Below are 20,323 nucleotides of genomic sequence, written 5' to 3'. Positions count from 1 at the left end.
AATACTTCACTTGAAAAGAAAAGACATCTGTATACTCCTAGACTTGTTGAATTCATCAGAATATATACATCATTGGCTGTTGAGAAGTCAGTTTTGTTGTCAGCTTGACGAGAACATTACAGTATTATCAAAATGTGACTGCGTATTATTTGGTTAATTAAAAGCGCCTAAAGTAACATAGTGAACTCGCGACCATCTGCTCCAGACCTCTAAAACAATGATCACAACTTTCGATAAACCTTTTGCATAGACAACCCGGCTGCAACACCCCCAATGTCGGCAGTACTCACCTGACCTTAGATACCGTTTCACAATCATCTCATTCTGCTGTTGATCTCTTCCCGCTATGACAAGGTAGTTCTCAGAGCTAATGAACCAGAGAAACTTCTCAAACCTATCCAATAAAAAGCAAGGGTTAGAAAGAATGCACAAGATTTTCAACCTCATAGATTGAGCTCCCATTCACACTGTCCTATTTGTATATTTATTTTTAACAGAACTGAGAAACACAGACACGTGACACTCAGACCCACTGTATTTGCTACAGTTTTTGCACCAACTCTTTTCCGCAGGAATTTTTTCTGTACACTACAGGACACATAGTTACAACACTGAAGTGATATAAACAGGATAAGAGACTGGGAAAGAAAGGATGGTGTGCCTAAAGCAAATGAGGCTGTGGTGCGAAAGGAATTAAGAAGGAATAAGAAACTTCAGCAAACAGCCCTTCTCTATCAATTCCTGTAGTTCAACATCGCTAATGTCAGTAAATGGGCAGTTTACTTAAATAAAGCCAAAGGATAACTTGCAGAGAATTATAGATGAGTAACAGTGAATAACGGGGATGTTTTTAACTGAGGGGTTCTTAGTGACATCAAATTGACAAGCGCGAACTTCGAGTTGTTGCTGGTATTACTTAGAACCCCAAGTGACATCATGTTTGGCACCATGTTAATTATTTCCACGTCACAGGGTATTAAACATAACACAGAATCTCTGCATGCTGCTTCACATTCTGAGCTACAACATTTTTTAATCTAACTCACATTATACTGATGTTCATTTGTTTTTTCAATAAATGAACAACTGCTTTTTGGTGTGTTTAATTTTGCACTATGTTGTAACTATTATCCTTAATTGGTTCCTTCCACCCACCCCTCCATTGTTTTGGACCTTCCTGGAATGTTGTCAACGTTCTATGCTGCACTCTCGGGGACTTGTGTGGTTCCTGTCACTGGGTTATGGATGTCGTTATCACCCATGTTAATAAATACTCGGATCTTTACATCGGCGTGAGGGTGATTATTTCACACTACATGTTCTACTTTTGTTCTTCATGTCGCCAAGCACACTATCACTTTTATATGAAAGAGAACAATACCAAAGTGTTAAGAGGTTTGTGGGATGGTGATTAAGTGTTCATGTATTATAAGGAATTAAATAACCTCTGCCATATATTAAAAGGATTTTGCAAGTCACATCAGAATTCCATTACATATGTCACGCGTGACAAGGAGGAGTTTTTCGATAGAAATCTCGAACCCCAGCTGAGTCGCCTTATTGCCGACGTCAACCACTGGCATACCCTCCCACTTTCTCTCATGGGTAGGGCAGCTATATTTAAAATGCTTACGTTGCCGAGGCTCCTCTACATTCTACAGAACACACCTTATCCGTTTAGCCCCCCCCCCCCCCGAGTGTTTTTAAACACATATCGCAGGCTATGCGGACCCTGCTGTGGGACGGAGGGTCCCCTAGGATCGCGATGCACTCGCTTCACCAGGGAGTCTACGATGGTGGACTGGTGCTCCCGGATGTTAAACTATACTATTGGGCATCGCCGCTCCAAGTGATCAACGATTGGGTGTATACGAATAGTAATGAGCCGGCTTACAGGGTGGATAGGATGGTCATGCCTGAGGGTAATTGTTAACCCCTTCTTTATGACCGTAGGCCGCGGGCAACATGGCCGGAGCATACTAGGGTGGTGCTACAGTGCTGGAAGGAGGAAAACAAACTCCTAGGCTGGGCAGATACGTTAGCTGGGAAAACACCACTGTGGCTTGGTGAGAGGTTGAGGGAAGTAACTACTTTGACGGGCTTCAAGGGGTGGAGGCTAATTGGCATTGAGTATTTGGGTGATGTCCGGAGGGGGGATTCCCCTCACTTTTTTAAATGCCTCCAAAGAGAATACAACTTACATCAGTCCCAAAGATACCATTACCTGCGACTCATACATGCCCTACGTTACCATATACAGAGTGGCAATAATATCCCGGATTATTCTCCTATGGAGGATAGGCTGGTGCTTGACCCCATAGTGGAAAAGCTCACGTCTACAATGTACCGGAAATTAATAAACAATGTACCTGACCCTCTGGTCACTCTCAGAGCAGCTTGGGCCTAAGATTTAGGTAGTCTAGATGACGACGACTGGCAGAATGCGCTGCAGAGTCCTAGAGAGGTTGCAATCCGTGCACGGTTCAGATTAGTGCAGCTAAAAAACCTCCATTGCACCTATTACCCCCGCACACACCTCTATGCATGGGGCAGGAGTCCATCGGCGTTCTGTGTTAGGGGCTGTGGACAGGAGGGCACTTTCTTTCATATCTTATGGGAATGTCCAGAGATCATCCCCTATTGGACGAGGGTCACCGATACCATATCTAGGGTGGTGGGAGGGACGGTGCCAATGGACCCAAAGTGGCTATTATTGATGGTCAAGGGAGACACTGACTGGTCTAGATGCATGGAACTCTGGTTGGCCCTGGCAGCAGGTGTGGTGAAACGAAATATTGCTAGAGGGTGGGGGGGGCGCAGTCACCCCCGCGATAGGATGAATGGCAACGCAACCTTGACTGGTGCCAAAGGGCAGAGGAAACAGTATATAAAAGTAGGGGGTGCACTAAACAGTGGGAAAAAGTGTGGACACCCTGGCGCAGGTACAGAGAAAGTGGTGCGATCCGGGAAGAGTAGAGAGGTTGGGGATGGTTTAATTGTCCTTGTTGTTCCCTGTTGATAAATACGATGTACTATATTGCAATTGTGTGAAGCAGTATGGTCTCATGAGCACTGTTAATAAAAAGAATTAGAAAAAAAAAAGAATTCCATTACATTATAAAAGAACTCGACCCAGGTCCTCGTTTCTCTATATGATCATGGAACTCCTAGGTGACTTGCTATATCCTCATAATGTATGGCAGGGGGTACTTTATACCATAGTTGCTCACAATGAAAAGTAATTTGACTGATCCGATTTCGTAATGAAATAGAAGTCGGAGTAAAGTAATGATGCAGGTCATTAGGAAAAGTATGTAAATGTTGGATAATATTTGTCAAGTGTTAATTTTATATATTTTATAGAAAATTATTTGTAATTATTGTTTTCCACATCAAATATGTCATTTAAAAATAGGAAGCTAAATAGTGTAGAGCATGTAGGTACTAATAATGTATATCATAATACTTCAAGTAAGCATTCCAGTCTTTAACATTCATTTCCCGGGCTCACAACTATCTGACCTGGGATTACAGTATATTTGGTTAATCAGCCAATGATGTATTTTAGAACCCTGTGTACATTGTTTGACTTAAAGTGCAGCAGATTACCCAACCTCACAGACCAAAGACACCCTTTAGGCACTGACAACCTGTAAGGATCTCCAATAAGTATATTTATCAGCAACCACAAGGAAAATCAGGTAACACAGGTATCTTTCTTCAGGTAAAATAGGCAATATACTCGAACTGCCATTGGCAGATCTGGGCCTCAGCTGCATTGTAACATGCCTGAGAAAGGATTTACAGTTACTGCTACATTAATTGTAGTGGCTTAGTAAATTCCAGAGAGCATTTAAGTAGTAATTATAATTTTTATTATTAGTAGTCTTTGGATACCGTAGGCCTAGCCACACGAGCAGTGGAGTGCTTCACCTGCAGAATACATTATCACAGACAGATACAGTGATGTCACCAAATTATAGAAACACAACTTACCAGTACACCTTCCTTGCTTTCTGGATGGTGCTAACGGTCTGCACCTCTTTTAGCGTCTGCTTTGTTTTCTTCTCTGCCGACTTAAATGCCTAACAAGATCAAAAGGAGGAAGTTGGAATTTAGCCTTTAATGACCACATCAATTTATACGATACCTGCGAGAAGGTGGGCCCTGCACTCCATCTCTTTTTTGGGGAATTAGCTATGTGCTGGGCAAGCAATAGGATATGCAGGGGGTTGGTTTGATTGTAAATGCCCTGCATTATGTATACTTTGAGCTCACAGAAAACCTGATATGGAGTCCCCGTTTGGCTGTTCTCCGGGTGGACTAATGAAAGATGAGTTGAATGTTAAGAAAAAACACTCCACTGCAGATAAGCTTTGCTTAAGGCGACCCTTCTTTACAATTTTTTTAATGTATAATGATATGTGTATGAAACGCCTCTAATTGTACTAGCCTGTGCAATCATTATTTTGATCTTGGTCGCAGTGCCAACAATAATTTTACAGTTTTGGGGTACTATTTTTATCATTAAAATTACATCATCCTAATGAATAATACGTCTTAAATCAAATTGTCTCTTTAATGCACCCTTAACAATTATTTTAAAGTATATCTAATCTTAGGAAGTATAAATTCGCCCTCAGTTTATGGTCATAAGGTATAGGGTAGGGTACCTGGTAAGCACATTTTCACTTGAAGGCATCGGGTTATGCTGCAAGCTTGAGTTCTACCTAACCCATTAGGTGTTTCAATGGCTTTACAGAATTGAGGATAATCCTGTTGGCAGAGGACGGGGAGGGGCAGTAAGTTGCATATTTTAGGAACAATGGTAAAAAAGGCGCAACCCAGCAATGCTTAATATTGCTTAATCTTGGAATCGCCAGTCCACAGCTTACGTTGAGAATGGAAAGCCTGCCTTGGAGCATAACCTTAGAATCTATGCAGAGGCCCAGCAAGATATCAGCTGTGGAAGGGAACAAACAATGGGCTACACGTGATGCGTGTGTTCAGTGAGGTCTCATTTTTTCAGCCTAGATTTAGAATCTAGTCTGACTCCCAAGTTAACACCATTTTGCATGTTATATTATTCTATATTAAGTGGTATTAACTAAGGGCATGGTCGCTGGCGTTTCACGGCTTGGGGAGAGGAGGGGAACCAAAACAGAAGACCAAAAACCACATAACTGCTACTTGAACAAGTGGGCCTTTAGTGGTGTTCTATGTGTTGCAAATTGTACAGCAGACAGTCTGGAAGGCCAAGGCGGAGTGCATTCCCTTCCTTCAGCTGTGGCAATATCTCCTTGAGGATATCACCAGTATGCTGAATCAGGACATAGAGTTCAGGGTAATGATTAGCACTGATTCACAAACCAGCACACAAGAGCCGGCCTGCGAGTCAAAGGAGTCAAGGCAGTTCACAGACAGCTATACACTATATTTTGGCCCTGTTTTGCTGTTGCTGGAAGCAGCGAGAATGATCTATAATTGAGAATAATATAATTTCCAGAAGGAAGCATGATAAATGGAGAGGTGGCATTAAAGTGACGTGTGTTGCTAGATTTAATTTTCTCTACATATAAAAACTTCAGGGTAATTAAAACGGAAGCATACAGAGGGAAAACACAGATCACAATAGGTTAGAAGTCCCATTTACAGAATAAGTCAGGGAATTGTAGTAAGAAAGAAAGAAATTGGATATGGGGCTACGTCAGTTACTTTAAATAAATCAATATGAACATTGTACAGGCATAACTAAAAAAGAAAGAACAATTTAAATGGAAAGGGGTGAAAAAAAGAAAAAATAAGGAAATTCATTTAATGTAATCTTATAATTCCTGAACATAATACAAGAGCAATAGGAAATATTTTTAAAAAAGGAGCCTCGACATCAATCACTCTCAGATTAATCTTAAGGTGACTAAAGACCCGAGATAAACACAATAAACTTATAAAATCAGCATTATGGATGCGGAAGAATAGCAGAAGATAAGTCAACAGATGAATGCAATAATTTTAGATATCTATCCGTAACTTGAAGGTCACAGATCTGATCCAAGCCGCCACTTAGCCTTCCTAATTCAGTTGGGTGATAATCAACACCTATTATTGTTATAGTGAATAGGTCATGTAAAGTTGAGGTGGGGCTCCATTCTTCCTGAGAACGAACCTGGAATCAATGTAATTTCATTTCAGAGATAAGGGGCCGTTCTGACGAGCTAGGAAGTTCTGAAGGGATGACCATCGTGGAGAGAGCCTGAGCAGGGTCCCCAGCCAGGCATCTTGCTCTCAGTTGTTTCAAGATACTACTGCACTGTGCAGAACGTTTCCAGCCTCCAGCATTGAAAGCGTGCAGGGGGTGCGCGGTCAAAGGGTGGGGGACTCGGATAATGACTGACCAGCCACACCACTATCTCCCATACGTCTCAATGGGCAGGGCAGGGGATGCTCTAATTCACACGATGCTGTAATATATTTCTACATATTCCAAGGATGAGGTCTTAGTTTTGTTGAAATGGTTTGCCACCAACCTTATGGTACATATCTACTCTCTGGAATTACTTTCATTCAAAAGGCACTGATGGAAGAAGCTAATAGACGAAACAAAGACATCATGGGGGTAAGATAGGAAATATAAGCAAAAAAAGTATATACATCTTTAACGTTAATTTATATTTTAGAGAAAAAAAATAACACTAGAAAGTATGTGCAATATAATTTAAACCATGGCTGCAAGCTCAGAGAGCTCACGTGCAGTTCTTAACAACTTACAGAAAGTTGTACACCATCAACCTTTCCATGCAATCTTCAGCTGCTCAATGACGCTCACCTTCTCAGAAGCTTCCACAGTCTTTTGCGTTTTCTTGGCGGCATGCCTTTTGTGATCATAAAATCTGAAAAACAAAAACAACATTCTAAGATATTGTTTTCTGGGAACATGTGTGGCTGCTGCTTGTCTGCATCTGAGTGTTTACTGCCTCGTTCAAGTAACGCAAACAAATGACCTTTCTGGGGGTGAGACTGCAGGGAGAGCAGTGGGTCAAAGTGAATTTAGAATGAACAAATAAAGTGTGTGTAGCTAACATAAATAGGTCGTAAATAATATAATTGAAATGAATTTATTCTAACAAAGCTTTGTAAGTTGACATAACTTGGCTTCCAATTCAGTTCTATTTGTTGTAGTTTGCACATTTTAAAATTAAAATTTCTCTGCCTGTACAGCTCCAGTTAAAAATGTGCTCTTCAGAATATAGAAATTACTCCTAATTCAAATACTTTTAGGGTCTTGACTTGGCAGTAACTTTACAATCTATTCTTCTTTGTGTTCCTAATGTTCCTAGACGGAGGAGTAGAGCTCGATTGTACCTTAACAAGGCCACTTCCTCTTGCTAGTGGAGGTTGTGTATATTTTTTAAATGTGCCTTTGTCTTATCTGTGATGCAGAATACGGTATTATTCAATAGTATTCAACAGTATTAGAGCAAAATACATTTTTCATGTGATGTATTTGCTGGATGACTTGGACCTGGTCTTCTGGGACCTTCTTCGGAACTCTGGGCAGGACAGGTAGAGGCAGGAAGTCATCCAGGAGTCCCGAGCTCCACTCTAAGCAGAATACATCTCGGAGAGAGAAGCTTATTGGGAACTCCAGAACAAAAATGATAACACTGCGCATTCTTTGAGCCGCCAAATCGAACGAGCCAGGGTTCTCCCCATGACTGCAAGGCGCCCTACGCAACCTACTAGTGTAGCTGCTATTCGTCATCCACTAGGCGTCAATGGCTGAGTTTGTCTGCCGTGGCATTTAAAAATCCCGCCAGGTGGTTTACGGTCAGGGAGATGTTCTGCTGATTGATGCAGTTCCAGAGGGTATGTAACATTCCCCATACGGCTGTTACAATGTAGCACCTTTACGCAGGTAAGTACTATGCTGGGTACTTTGCAATGTTACACTTTCCCACGCAGGTATTATTTTTTTAAATGACAGGTATGGTAATAATATCTTACTAAGCATTAAAGAAAAACCCTAGAAATTCACAGAAACAAGGTTAAAGTAACAGTATAGTTAGGTGAAAATGTTTAAACATAACATTTGAAACTCAGACAACCACTGAAACTCACCAGTTGTAGTTAACTGAAGAAACTATCCCTTGTGCCCTCACCATGCACTGCTTATGACCGCTCATCTTTCATAACTCTTGAAATGTTCTGAGATCATTGATAGCATTATTGTATTGGTGATATCTGAAATGACATCATTGACAACAACTCTGCGCATGGCAGGAGCGCAAGTGGTAGCTAACAATAACTAGTGAATGGCAGTTTTTTTTTGTTTTGCTTCAACTGTTCCGATTTAATTGACATTTTCACCTAACTATAACGTCACTTTAACCTTTGATGTTTTCAGTGAATTTAGAAGGCTACTTTATAATGTAAATTAATATATTATCACCATACCAAATTATAACTTCCTTAAAGCTTTTGTTTTCTCTGTGAATTGCTACATACTTTTTTTAACATAAGTATAATTCTATTACCATAAACATTATTACCATACATAGCTATGCCAATCCCCTACCAGGCACAACCCTATGCCCAACTCCCGTGGGTGGCCAAACTCCTGCCATGCACGGCCTTCAGCTATGCCTGCTCCCAACTACCTTGGGGTGGCCAAGTCCCCGCCACACACAGTCCATTTATTTGGTTATTTTATCAATCTCGCTGGACTCTCGTGATACTCGTTTGTGAGCCAGTATTTCCGCTTGTGAGACGCTCTCGGGTGCAAAAGGAGTTGCAGGAGCTCCAGTGAGACTCCAGTGGGATTGTAGAGCCCTTAAAAAACATTTTTTTAAACGTTTACTGGTGGAGGCGGTGTCCCTCATGGACCTCCCCCACAAGGGCTAGGGAGTTCAGTCTATCCCTACCCTGTCCCCAAATATCTTAATTTTCAGAACACGAGAGTCCTGTAACAGCGGGCTTAACATTTCTCTATGTGTTGTGGCCAGCCAATCAGAGCGAGTACTATTACAGGACCTAATTTGGTGGAATTCCGTTAAGCCTTTTTTACTGTATAGCTGTTCAATTTTCCTGTGTTTTGGGCCTCTCCCTTTCTTGACCCCAATTTGATTTGATGGAGCACTCAACATTTTCCAGGAAGAACCGGAGGTGGATCAGGCATTTTTTGGGAAGGTTTAGTGACAATTTGGCAAACAGTGCCAAAGTTATTGGCAAATCAAAACATCAATTTCCGATGGAAACGCGGACATAACTATAGCTACCCAGTGGGTGAGATATATATATATACATATATATACATACATACATACATATATATACACATTTTATAATCTTTCTTTTTTAAGAAAAAGTGTTTTAGGTTTAAGGGGTGGGTTTTTAGGAATAAGTAGGGGTGGGGAGGAGTAAATAGCCTTTAGGTTTTAGGGGTGGGTAAGGAACAGTAAAGTTTTTTAGGGTTCATGGATGAGTGAGGGTAAGGAGTTTTTAGGTTTCAGGGCTGGGTGGTTTCAGTAGATGTAAATGGTGTAAGGGGTGTTTAGGGTTCAGGGGCAGGTAAAGAGTAGTAGAGGTTTTTAGAGCTCTGGGGAGGGTAAAGGGAGGTAAGTGGTTTTTAGATTTTAGGGGACGGTAGAGTTAAAGGGAAGTAGGGATTTATTTAGTGTTCAGCAGAGAGTAAATGTAAAGGTAGTTAAGGCATTTAAATGGTTGAGGGGCAGGAAGAGGTAAAGTGAAGTGAGGACATAAAAAAGGAGGGGCTTGGGAGAATTCTCATCCTAACAAATATCACAAATATGTATGTCCTGAATTTTGCAGTACCACATGGCGGTGGTGTTGCCAAGGAGGACCTGAATCAACCTCCCTTCCATGGATGGTAGGAATGCCTTCAACGGCAAGCGAATGACACCCAACTCCAACAGACTGATGTCGTAGTGGGTATCTACCAGAGATCGGAGTCCTCTGATCTCCACTTTTCTCAGATGACGTCCCCAACCCAAAGCGATGCAACCAAAAACCACAGTCAAATCTGGGTGGGCTGGAGATAGGTGTGTCTACTGCCAGCCTAAAGGTGAATCAGCACCCATCACTGCATTTCTTTCACAGTCTCCTCTGTATCATGGGTGGTCTTTACAGTTTCCCCTGGTGCTGAGTCCAAAAAGACGTCAGATGGCAATGTGCATGCAAGTGGCATCTGGCGCAGCTACCAAGCAGGATGCAGCTGTCCAAGAGACCAAAAAGTCTCAGAGGGACTGTGACCCAAAGCATAGGCTGAAACTTTGGTTTCATAGCACAAATGCCATGGACTCGTTGAACCAGATGGAAGGCTTGAAACTGCACTATATCCAGAAGGGCTCTGATAACCGGGAGCCTCTGGAAAGGAGTCAGGTGTGACTGCAGCACATTGATCAACAACTTCAAAAATGTTAAGATGTTAGCGGTCACCTGGAGGTGGTCTACTGCTGACTGTAGTGAGCCTGCCTTCAACAGTCACTTGTCGAGTTGGAAAAGTATGGTTACCCCAACCGCTGAACATTTGCTACTGCAACCACTGCCATCACTTTCATGAACACTGGTAAATGGTAAGGCTGTAGGGCTGCATGAAAAACTGCATGTCCAGCACTACCTTCGAGTCCCAAGGGCAAAAAGAACCTCGGCCAATGTGAGCATCCTGAACTTGTTTGTTTTCAGAAAGAAACTGAGAGGGTGAAGATCTAGAATAGGACAAAAGCATCCGTCCTTCTTTGGTACCAAGTAACAGGAGTAACAACCAATCCCTATTTCCGATACTGGGATCCTCTTTATGGCTCATTTGTCCAAAAAAGCCAGGACTTCCTGCTGTAAAATAGACAAATGGTCCTCCAAAAGTGGCAGTGATACAGGCGGCATAAGTTGCAGTTTGGATATGAAAGGAACAGCAAATACGTGCTGGACCATTTGGAGCACCCACTTGTCAGATGTGATTCTCTAACACATGTGGCGGTAATACCTTACCTTCAACACAGTGGTGCTGAAGCAGTTTGGCAGCGAGAGGTCCAGGGGACTGAGCATTGCACTGCTCCTTAGGGTCTGGAAGTTGTCGGCTGGATCCCTGATCCTGGCCTCAAAAGGACTGGTGGGAGGGTCTGTTGCTGTCTCTAAGCAAAGCCTGTGATGGTGCCTCGGAAGTGACAAAGCAGTTGGGGATACAACTTCTTGGGTACAGAAAAGTCGAGGAAAGGAGCATGCTGTGCTTCCTTGAAGAGCTCCAGGGCCAAGTCTGCCGTAGCTCCAAAGGGACAGATGACATCATATGGAATGTCCATCAGTGACGCTTGAATGTCACCAGAGAAGCGGACTGATCTCATCCATGCATGGCATCACACTGGTACCGACTGCCTTGCCTGAGCAGTCTGTTATGTCCAGTCCAGAGCGAATGCAGTAATTCTCTGTGTCATGACCTTCCTGAATCATATGAACAAGGTTGGTGTGGCATTCATTAGGGACTGTCAGTAAGATTTCACTGATGATATCCCATAATGCATGCAGGTATCGTCCCAGGAGGAAGCAAGAATTTACAGAATGAAGGGCGAGACTGGTCAAGGAAAACATCCTCTTCCAAATACCTCCATATGTTTTGATTCCTTACCGGGATGTGGGGAGTAGAGAATAAATTAGGGGTTATCCTCCCTGTGGATGCCTAGACCACCAAACATTCAGCTATAGGGAGTTGTGTAAGAAAAGTTGGGTCACCAGGGCAGGTCCTTGACTTCTGGACACTTGCCTACTTACCGACAGAAAAAAGCAAGGTTTGTCTCTAGCTTCTATTAGAGTAACAGGGCACCATTGAAAGGAAGAAGCTGTTCCATGGTGGCCTGCTGAGGTTTCAGGACTTTCATCAGGATATTTGTCTCCACCTCAGCAGACAGGAACTGCAGGCCTATCACTTCGGCACCCAATTGCACAACCACTGCAAAAGAGGTTGATTCATCTGCAGAGGGGGAGGGGCATTTCAACCCAGTGTCCAGTGAGGTGTCTAACCCACTGGCCTCCTGAAGAACCATATAAAAATTGTCCTTGTCATGGATATGGGATGTATCATCCCCCATATCTCCAATATCACCCTGACCGTGCCATGTTCAGAGTCTGGGCAAAAAGGAATATGAAGTACTTGTGGATGAGTTCTGGTTGTAGCAGTGTTCTGTCAGCGCCGGGGGTTGTAGAGGGTACGGCTTCAGTGGAGATCCTGTTGGAATTGCCTCGGCGTCAGAGAGAACAGTAGGCTCCTCCTCCGGTGTCGTGAGGTAGGTACCGGTGTGGATAGTGGCACTGATTGAACGTTGGCCACAGAGTTGGGATGGACCTCATAATGGAGTCAAGAGGTGTAGACAGTGTTGAGGATGGATCTGCGGACGGTATTTTGACTGGAGACCTTCTTGAATCCTTGTAGCCTGAAAGCATACCAGAGGGAGCCAGACTGGTGATGAAGATGCGCAACATGGCATCCTTGAAAGCCTCCAATTCTTGCGGCATCAGCAATGGTCCCGGAAACTTGAGATGCATTGGGATAAGCTGTGGGATCAGTTCCTTGGCAGCAGACCTGGATGAAAGGCACCTTGACATAGGTACGACTTCGCTGGCCAAGAGGAGCCGGATGAGGAAGACTCATGCTTTGAATTCTTTTGTTTCTTTTTAGACTGTGACTTACCTGACAACTAAAGAGTGTGAGGAGAGTCTTTTGTGGGAATAGCATAATGAATGGGGGAACAGCTGAGTCAACTTTGATAGGGATTGACCATTATGTGCATTTCAAAGGTGTTCGGCAACGTAGATCTTGACTTTGCGGTTCCAGATTTAATTGAGATTCACCTGGGAATAGTCGCTGCAAGACTTGGTGTTGTGCAAGGACTCAAGGCAGCATAGACATACCTCGTAGGGGTCAATCGCAGATATCTGCTGGTGATAGACCCTACAAGGTTTAAACCCTGTAGTCTTCAGAAGAGACATGTTCCCTTGCACACTGTTGGAAGAAAATTCATCAAAAGAAGAAACACAATTTTGAGAGCGAGTTCAGCATCCACGTCCAAAGTAAGGAAATAAGTTAACGGACATCAGTGTGCAGCCCTACACTCTTCAACGTCTACATGGCTCTGCTCACCCCCATCGTCAGAACCTATGGACTCAACATTGTGTCATACGCAGACGACACCCAACTCATCCTCATCCAACGAACCCAATACCGCCAGACACAATTTTCGAGAAGGCATGGAAGCCGTCGCCAAATGGATGAAAAACAGCTGCCTACAACTAAATACCAACAAAACAGAAGTACTCAGCCCAAACCCCGACGCATGGAACGGCACCTAGTGGCCCCCCGCCCTCGGAAGCCTGTCCACCCCCATGGACCACGCACGCAACCTGGAAATCATCCTGGACTCCGAGCTCAAAATGGAACGCCAGATCAACTCAGTCTCGTCCTACTGCTTCCGCCTCCCATGCAAGACCTTCAAATGGATCCCCCTCGAACACAGAAAGACCATCACTCACGCCCTGGTCACCAGTAGACTGGACTACGGCAACGCACTCTACACCGGAATAAACAAAAACCTCACCCACAAGCTACAGAAAATCCAGAACGCCACCGCAAGACTGGTCCTCGACCTGCCAAGACACTGCCACATCTCCAAGAACCTGCGCACACACCACTGGCAACCCATCGAAGCTAGAGTCACCTTCAAGATGCTCACCCACGCCCACAAGGCCCTCCACGACACCGGACCAGCATACCTGAACAGCCAACTCAAATTCCACACACCCAAGAGGACCCTACGGGCTGCTCCTTCTCCTTCCTCACAGCCCGAGCCTGGAACGCCCTGCCGCTCCACCTCAGACAGAAAACATCGCACCCCATCTTCGCAAGAAACCTCAAAACCTGGCTCTTTGACAGACAGATACCTCCCCCCCTTGATGGACTGGAGCCTGCTAACCCCACCCCCCCACCCAGCGCCTTGAGACCCTTACAGGTGAGTAGTCGCGCTTAACAAACGCCTGATTGATTGATTGAATTATATGTGGCTCCTGGATCACATGTGGGGTGAGACAAAGTTGACATGGAGTTGCACAATGCCATCTAGCGGCATGCAGAAACTAGACTGAGAAAAATCAACTAATCCATTCTGGTGCTGGTGGGAATGTACAAGGTGAGTGATCTGTGGGTAGAAGTATCCATCAGAAACAGACCTCAATCTACGGAGTCAGGATCTGAAACACAAACACATTCAATAACAGACTATCTTGTGTTTTCCTGCACTTTTAAACAGAAATGACTCCCAATCTGTCCATGAAGCACTACATCTCTGCTTAAAAGGAACTTTCTATTGTGAGGAGGAAGATCATGAATTGTATCCAGAGTTCCCATAGCATGCTCATTGTTCTGCAGATATCCAGCTATAATTGTGCAATATAAACACATACACATACATATTAACATTCCATAGCTGACATTATTAAACAGGCTTACCTTTTGGCATTGGCATATGCAGATAAACTGAGGTCAATATCGATAATTAATGGTTTGTTTTTTTGAGGTTTTTTCTGAAGTTGTTTGTTTTTATTTTTCTTCTTCTTCCCTTTAGCATCATCTACTTCTTCCTCCGTATCAACCTTGATCTCCACATCCTCCTCCTCTTCCTCTGATAAAGTGTAAGGGTTTCTATAAAATAAAACAAAATACACTATTAGATTTATTTATGTCTTTGTTACACTTGCCGTTGACAAAAGTGTAAGAATTTGAAAAGGACATCTGGATAACACCTGCTCCAAAGGAAAATCAAGCAATGTGCTGGAAAGCCTGCCCACTTTTGCGTAAGGTACAAAGTATGAATACATTATTTAAATACTATACATTTCCTACATTGCCTCAAGATGAAGCAAGCGCATTTATATTTAATGAATAGGTACTGGGGCACATTAGGTCCCTAGAATGCAATATTACACAAGCATTGGCAAAGCTTCAGGTCTGGGTTTAATCTGCCAACTCATGGAAGCACATAGCTAGCACATTAAAGCTAGACGTCAGACAAATAAGTGCAGGAGGCATGGTGCAAGAAGTGGTGGTGGGGGCAAGGGGAGCATAGAGGCGAAACAATGGCAGGGAAGAGGACACTGGGGAGGAGGAATAAATATTGGAAGTGTGGAGGTGAAAGCGATGGTGGGGAGGATAGAAAGATAGGGAGTGAGGATGGGGAAGAGATGAGGCTTACAAAGGGTTGGTGTGTAATAGAGAAACGGGGAGGCCAAAGCAATGTCAGCAAAGAGAAGGCTGAAGAGCTCCACGGCAAGTGGAAGCAATGCCAGGGGAAAGAAGAACGGAGAGCAGGGAGGCAAGGACGTGGAACCAGTGGCTGGGGTGAGTCGGCCAGGGAGGAAGGAGAGCTGGAAGTGGAGGGAAGGACGGGCACATAGAGAAAGAATTGATGGCAGAAACAATGGCTAAAAGCAAGGAGACAGATGTGATGGCAGGAAAAAAGGCGCAGAGCAGGAAATACTGGGCATGTTGTGAGGCATAAGACACGGAAGGGGAGGAGGGATAAAGTGCAACATAGAGGGGAGGGCTGTGATGGAGCTAGCTGCAGCGGACACAAGAGGGAAAAACAAAAATGGGCATTGAAGAGTTAACTGGAAAGTCTGCACTGGTTAAAATATACCCTCTTGCACCTAAATACAAAAACCTGATTGAAGGTGGCAGGATTCTCACTAAGACAATGGCCAAAAGAGGCTGGTAAAAATAAAAGGAAAAGTTTGAAAGCAGTGGAGCTAAAGCCCATTCTAACTTTATCAGAGACAATAAGAAATTGGGCTGGTTTTAGGATATAACGTGTAACATAAACCTGTGAAGAGAGGCTAAAGGAAGAGCACTACGTTAAAAACAAATATTCATTGTAAGGAAATCAAAACATCAAGCACAAAATATTGTACTTTGAAAATATCATAACCAGAATATTGTCTACAAATATTTTGTGAATGTAAGTATACATTGGTTTTCTGCATCTACAAATGATGATGATGATGGCAATTTATAGGACACAGCTACTCCAAGGAGTGCTCTGGGGCGAAGCAGAGTGAATGGAAGATGAACAGAGACATTAGGCCTGCACAAAAACCACATTTTAAGTTTCTTCTTAAACACTGCAGCATCGCTCATCGCCCGCAGCTCCAGAGGAAGCGGATTCCAGGCTACCGAGCCCAGATACGATAGAGACCATCCTCCCACTCTTGCATGCTGAATCCTGGGGATCTCTGTCAACAATCTGTTGGCAGATCTCAACTGTTTCATAGGATTAGTAAAAACAAATCTGGCTCTGCGGTAAGAGGCCCCCAATTGAAATAGGGCAGCATGCACTAACACAAGAGCCTTGAATGTGACTCTATCCCTGATGGGCAGCCAATACAGTGTCCTTAAGTAAGGTGAGATCCGTGTTCTCATAGGAATATTTAGAGGGAGACCGACTGCCGCATTTTGGATAACTTGGATCTGTTAATCGGGTACCTCAGTAGACCAAGGTATAATGCATTACCAAAATCTATTCCGGATGTTATCAGCATCTGAATGACCAATTTTTTTGCTGAGAAGGAAATAGAAGCAGACATTTCTTTAGGGACCTCATAATCCCGAAAAAAGGTGCATGCCAATGCTTTTACTTGAGGATTAAAGGACAGTCTGATATCAAATTTAAGACCCGGATTTTTAATGGAGTCTTTCTGGGGTCCTGTGGGAGAGGCATCATCTGGCCAAAAAGTTTGCCAGAAATCTGGTGGAATCTTACAGAAGAAGAACATTTCTGTTTCCTCTTCATTGCATTTAAGTTGAGCAGTTGCTAACCGGTGAGGAACAGCTGTAAGGCAGGTTTTAACCAGTGTTCCCTGTAACTCTACTCCTTTGTCCTAGGACAAAAGCAGTTGTGTATCGTCCCCGTAGGAGATCACTTTTGCTCCCAAATTTTCTGCTGGTTGAGCAGAGGGGTAAGATATAGATTAAATTCCATCAGCACATCACATGAGCTAGTGGAGCATGGAGAAATCCAAACTTATAGACTCCTCTTATCTAGAAATGACGTTATCCAGTCCAAGGCTTGCCCTGTTACTCCAATGGCCTGAAGACGATCCAGCAGTATCGGATGAGGGACAGTGTCAAATGCTGCTAAGTCAAGCATGATCAATACAGCAACTCCCCTGGCATTCAGAGTTCCTCTAAAATGTCCTGATTTGTCCACCATTGCCGTTTCAGTACAACATTGGGCTCTAAAGCCTGACTGACTTGGGTGTAGCAAATTGTATACTTCCCAAAAACCAGAGAGCTGTTAATTCGCCTGTTTTTCTAAAATGTTGGCTAGGCAGACAGTAAGGAGATCAGCCTATAGTTAGCAGGAATGGCTGGAACTGCTACAAATGATCTGACTTGCCAAATAAATTAGTGTTCCCAAGTCATATAATGTAACTGATTCTATACCCACACCTACAGCCTGCTCTGGTTCACCATATGACTAAGTATACATTTGCACTACTTTTCTTTCTAGTACTTTTAACTGCATAGCACACACAGATGTTTCAGGCATGGGGGACTCACAGTTCACCTAGAATACCGCATCCCTCACCAGAGCCCTACTGGCCTTCTAGATGAACGGCTCAAACCTGACTGATTCCACCAAAGCTCTAAAGGCCTTCCACTGGCCAAGGAGGCTCAAATGACCGATGACTGATGGACACTTATGCTGGGATTATTTCAGACACATCAGCGTGCACTTTTAGCTCTGATACAGAACGGGCAGCCGCTCAGGAGCACCTGCAACATATATGGCTGACTACACCTCACCTATACCAGCATCTCAGAAGTCAAATTACTACTAAAGACTTCATGCCTACACATCTGTGGCCAAACTGTGCCATTCTCAATGTACAGCATAGCACATTAGTTTGCACAAACTTGCATTTGTGAAGTTTCTATGTGCGCTACATGTAACTTATTTTTTGTAGAATAAATGTTATGGTAAAATCCTTGTGTTTCGCATGTAACAATAAAAACACTGCAACAGAGATTGATTTTTTTTTTCTGGAGGCAGCATATAAGAAACAGACAATGCATACTCTTCATATATATTACTCCATTGGATTGTTAGTTACAAAAAAATTAATTCAGGCTACCAAAAAACTTTAATCCAAGACTGGCATTCTAGCATTCCTAAACGTAGTTTATAGGGGATGGGAGATAAGCCATTTGCTTTTACAAACAAAAAGTTCAGCATGTTTTTTTGGAGCTCATTTGATTATTACCTATAAAATAAACGTGTTCCAAAAAAGCTAGCAAATCAAAATAAATCACTTTGTTCGTCTAATTAAGCTTTTAATTCTTTCCTTTTTTTCAGATGAATGACAGTTATCTTCTTTTTGGCCAACATGGTATGCAGAACATGGACAATACATATATATATTTATTTCATGAAGTAAGAGGCAATTCCTCTAAGTCTTTAGCAAGCTAGAGATTGCTGTGCAGTAGCTGTGCTAGAGGCGATCATAAACTCTGGTCAGATCATTTGTAGGATATGAATACCACAGTATTTTGAGCAAGCAGTCACTGCTCACTCCAGGAGATGGCTGTAGTTTGGGGATTCGAATACAGTATGTTACACACACAAAAGCCAGGCCTTTAGTCACAGATGAAAAGGGTAGAGCGGTTAAAACGATGATCACCAATGAAAATCAGAATGTTTCAATATCTTGTTGGGCCATGAGATGAGACTTTGCTAAATTGTTAAAGTTTTGCACTGTATGGCAGTCTAACTACCTTAACAAAGAACTTCAGGGATACGTGTCTATGAGGCCCAGAAGGCAGTGGTGTTTCTCTGGTTATGGTCAAGCTGATGGGTGTACTGTAGTCAGTGATCAACACCGACAGAGAAGGTCGGAGCTTGCAAGATCATAAAGAAAGAGATGTCAAACTACTTTTTCTGATGATGATGAAAAACCACGATCCTGAGGAGGCAGACATGGTTATCTTTATGTGTGTCTCTTTCCAAAATGGCGAAGTATATAAAAAAAGTTATGGGTGAAATGCCTGAATTCATCTCAGCCGCTGATCATTTTTCAGGGTCGCATCCCAGTTCATCATTATTTTGTACAGCATGCCACCTCAATTCTTGTCCCCGCTTTTTGCTCCTCTTTTTTTGCAGCTGGATTCCAATTGGATTGCTTGTTTTGCATTGGACTCCTTTCTCTAACTGTTTTAAGGAGGGCTTGATGTCTTATATGTACCTGCTTTATTCATCATCTTCATTCAAGAACATACAAGATTGCTAAATAGTACGGAGGCGGCCAGGGGCCTCAGTAGAGAGCAGCAGGGGCGATTGTATGATGTGGGTGATAAGGCTGGCAAATTGATTGCGTGGTTGGATAAGAGGGAGAGAGCGAGCCGTGTGGTGCCTTTGATTGAGAGTGTTGATGGTGCGTGTGTCACTGAGCCGGAAGCCATTGTCTCCTGCTTCGCGGATTATTTCCGCGAAGTCTACTCCCCGGTTTCCCCCTGCTCGGAGGCAGACTCCCATGCCCTGCTTCGGGACATCGCACTGCCCTCCCTAACGGTGGAGGACAGGGATTCGCTGGACGCCCCTCCCACCTCGGACGAAATTGCCTTGGCTATTCGCTCGGTTGCATCCGGCAAGGCCATGGGCCCCAATGGTATTCCCATCGAGCTCTACAAGCTACGCCCGGATGTGTTGGCGCCCCACCTGCGCGGGATGTTCCTGGCGGCCCACTCGCGGGGTTCCCTCCCGCCGGACCAGCGTCTAGCCACAATTGTGGTGATCCACAAGGAGGGGAGGCCCCGTGAACGGGTCACATCCTATAGGCCGATTTCGCTTTTGAACGCGGAGCCCAAAATCCTCGCCAAGGTGTTGGCCAACAGGTTGGTTGGCGTGGTGGGCGATTTGGTCCACCAAGACCAATCTGGCTTTATACCGCACCGCAACACGGCGCTCAATCTGCGGCGCTTGCACGGGGTGCTCGCGCGTGTCCCATTTGTGCGGGAGCCGGCCATCTTGGCGTCCTTGGACGCCACCATGGCGTTTGATACGCTTGAATGGCCATACATCTGGGCGATGCTGGCAAAATTCGGGTTTGGCCCGGGTTTCATTAGCTGGGTCAAATTGCTATATTCGGGCCCATTGGCGCAGGTGGTAGTGAATGGGCGAGTCTCGGCCCCATTCGCGCTGGGGAGGGGTACGCGACAGGGCTGCCCCCTGTCGCCTCTCCTGTTTGCCCTGGCCCTGGAGCCCCTGGCGGA

General features: G+C 43.9%; 1 protein-coding gene across 2 annotated transcripts in view; it reads right to left on the bottom strand.

Moving 5' to 3' along the window:
* Positions 1-20,323, bottom strand: part of NEMF (nuclear export mediator factor) — a 453,826-nt gene that overhangs the window by 192,317 nt on the left and 241,186 nt on the right. For both annotated transcript variants that reach the window (XM_085627010.1, XM_085627011.1), the window contains exons 14-17: positions 14,510-14,701; positions 6,827-6,890; positions 3,997-4,085; positions 291-394 (exon numbers count right to left, since the gene is read on the bottom strand). In XM_085627010.1, coding sequence (XP_085483136.1) covers positions 291-394; positions 3,997-4,085; positions 6,827-6,890; positions 14,510-14,701 — 449 coding nt within the window. The remainder of the gene's footprint in view (positions 1-290; positions 395-3,996; positions 4,086-6,826; positions 6,891-14,509; positions 14,702-20,323) is intronic.

The sequence above is a fragment of the Triturus cristatus genome, chromosome 9 (genome assembly GCF_964204655.1).
Source record: "Triturus cristatus chromosome 9, aTriCri1.1, whole genome shotgun sequence".
NCBI lineage: Eukaryota > Metazoa > Chordata > Amphibia > Caudata > Salamandridae > Triturus > Triturus cristatus.
The sequence above is the reverse complement of the archived record's forward strand: the minus strand, read 5'-3'. Positions and strand labels throughout refer to the sequence as shown.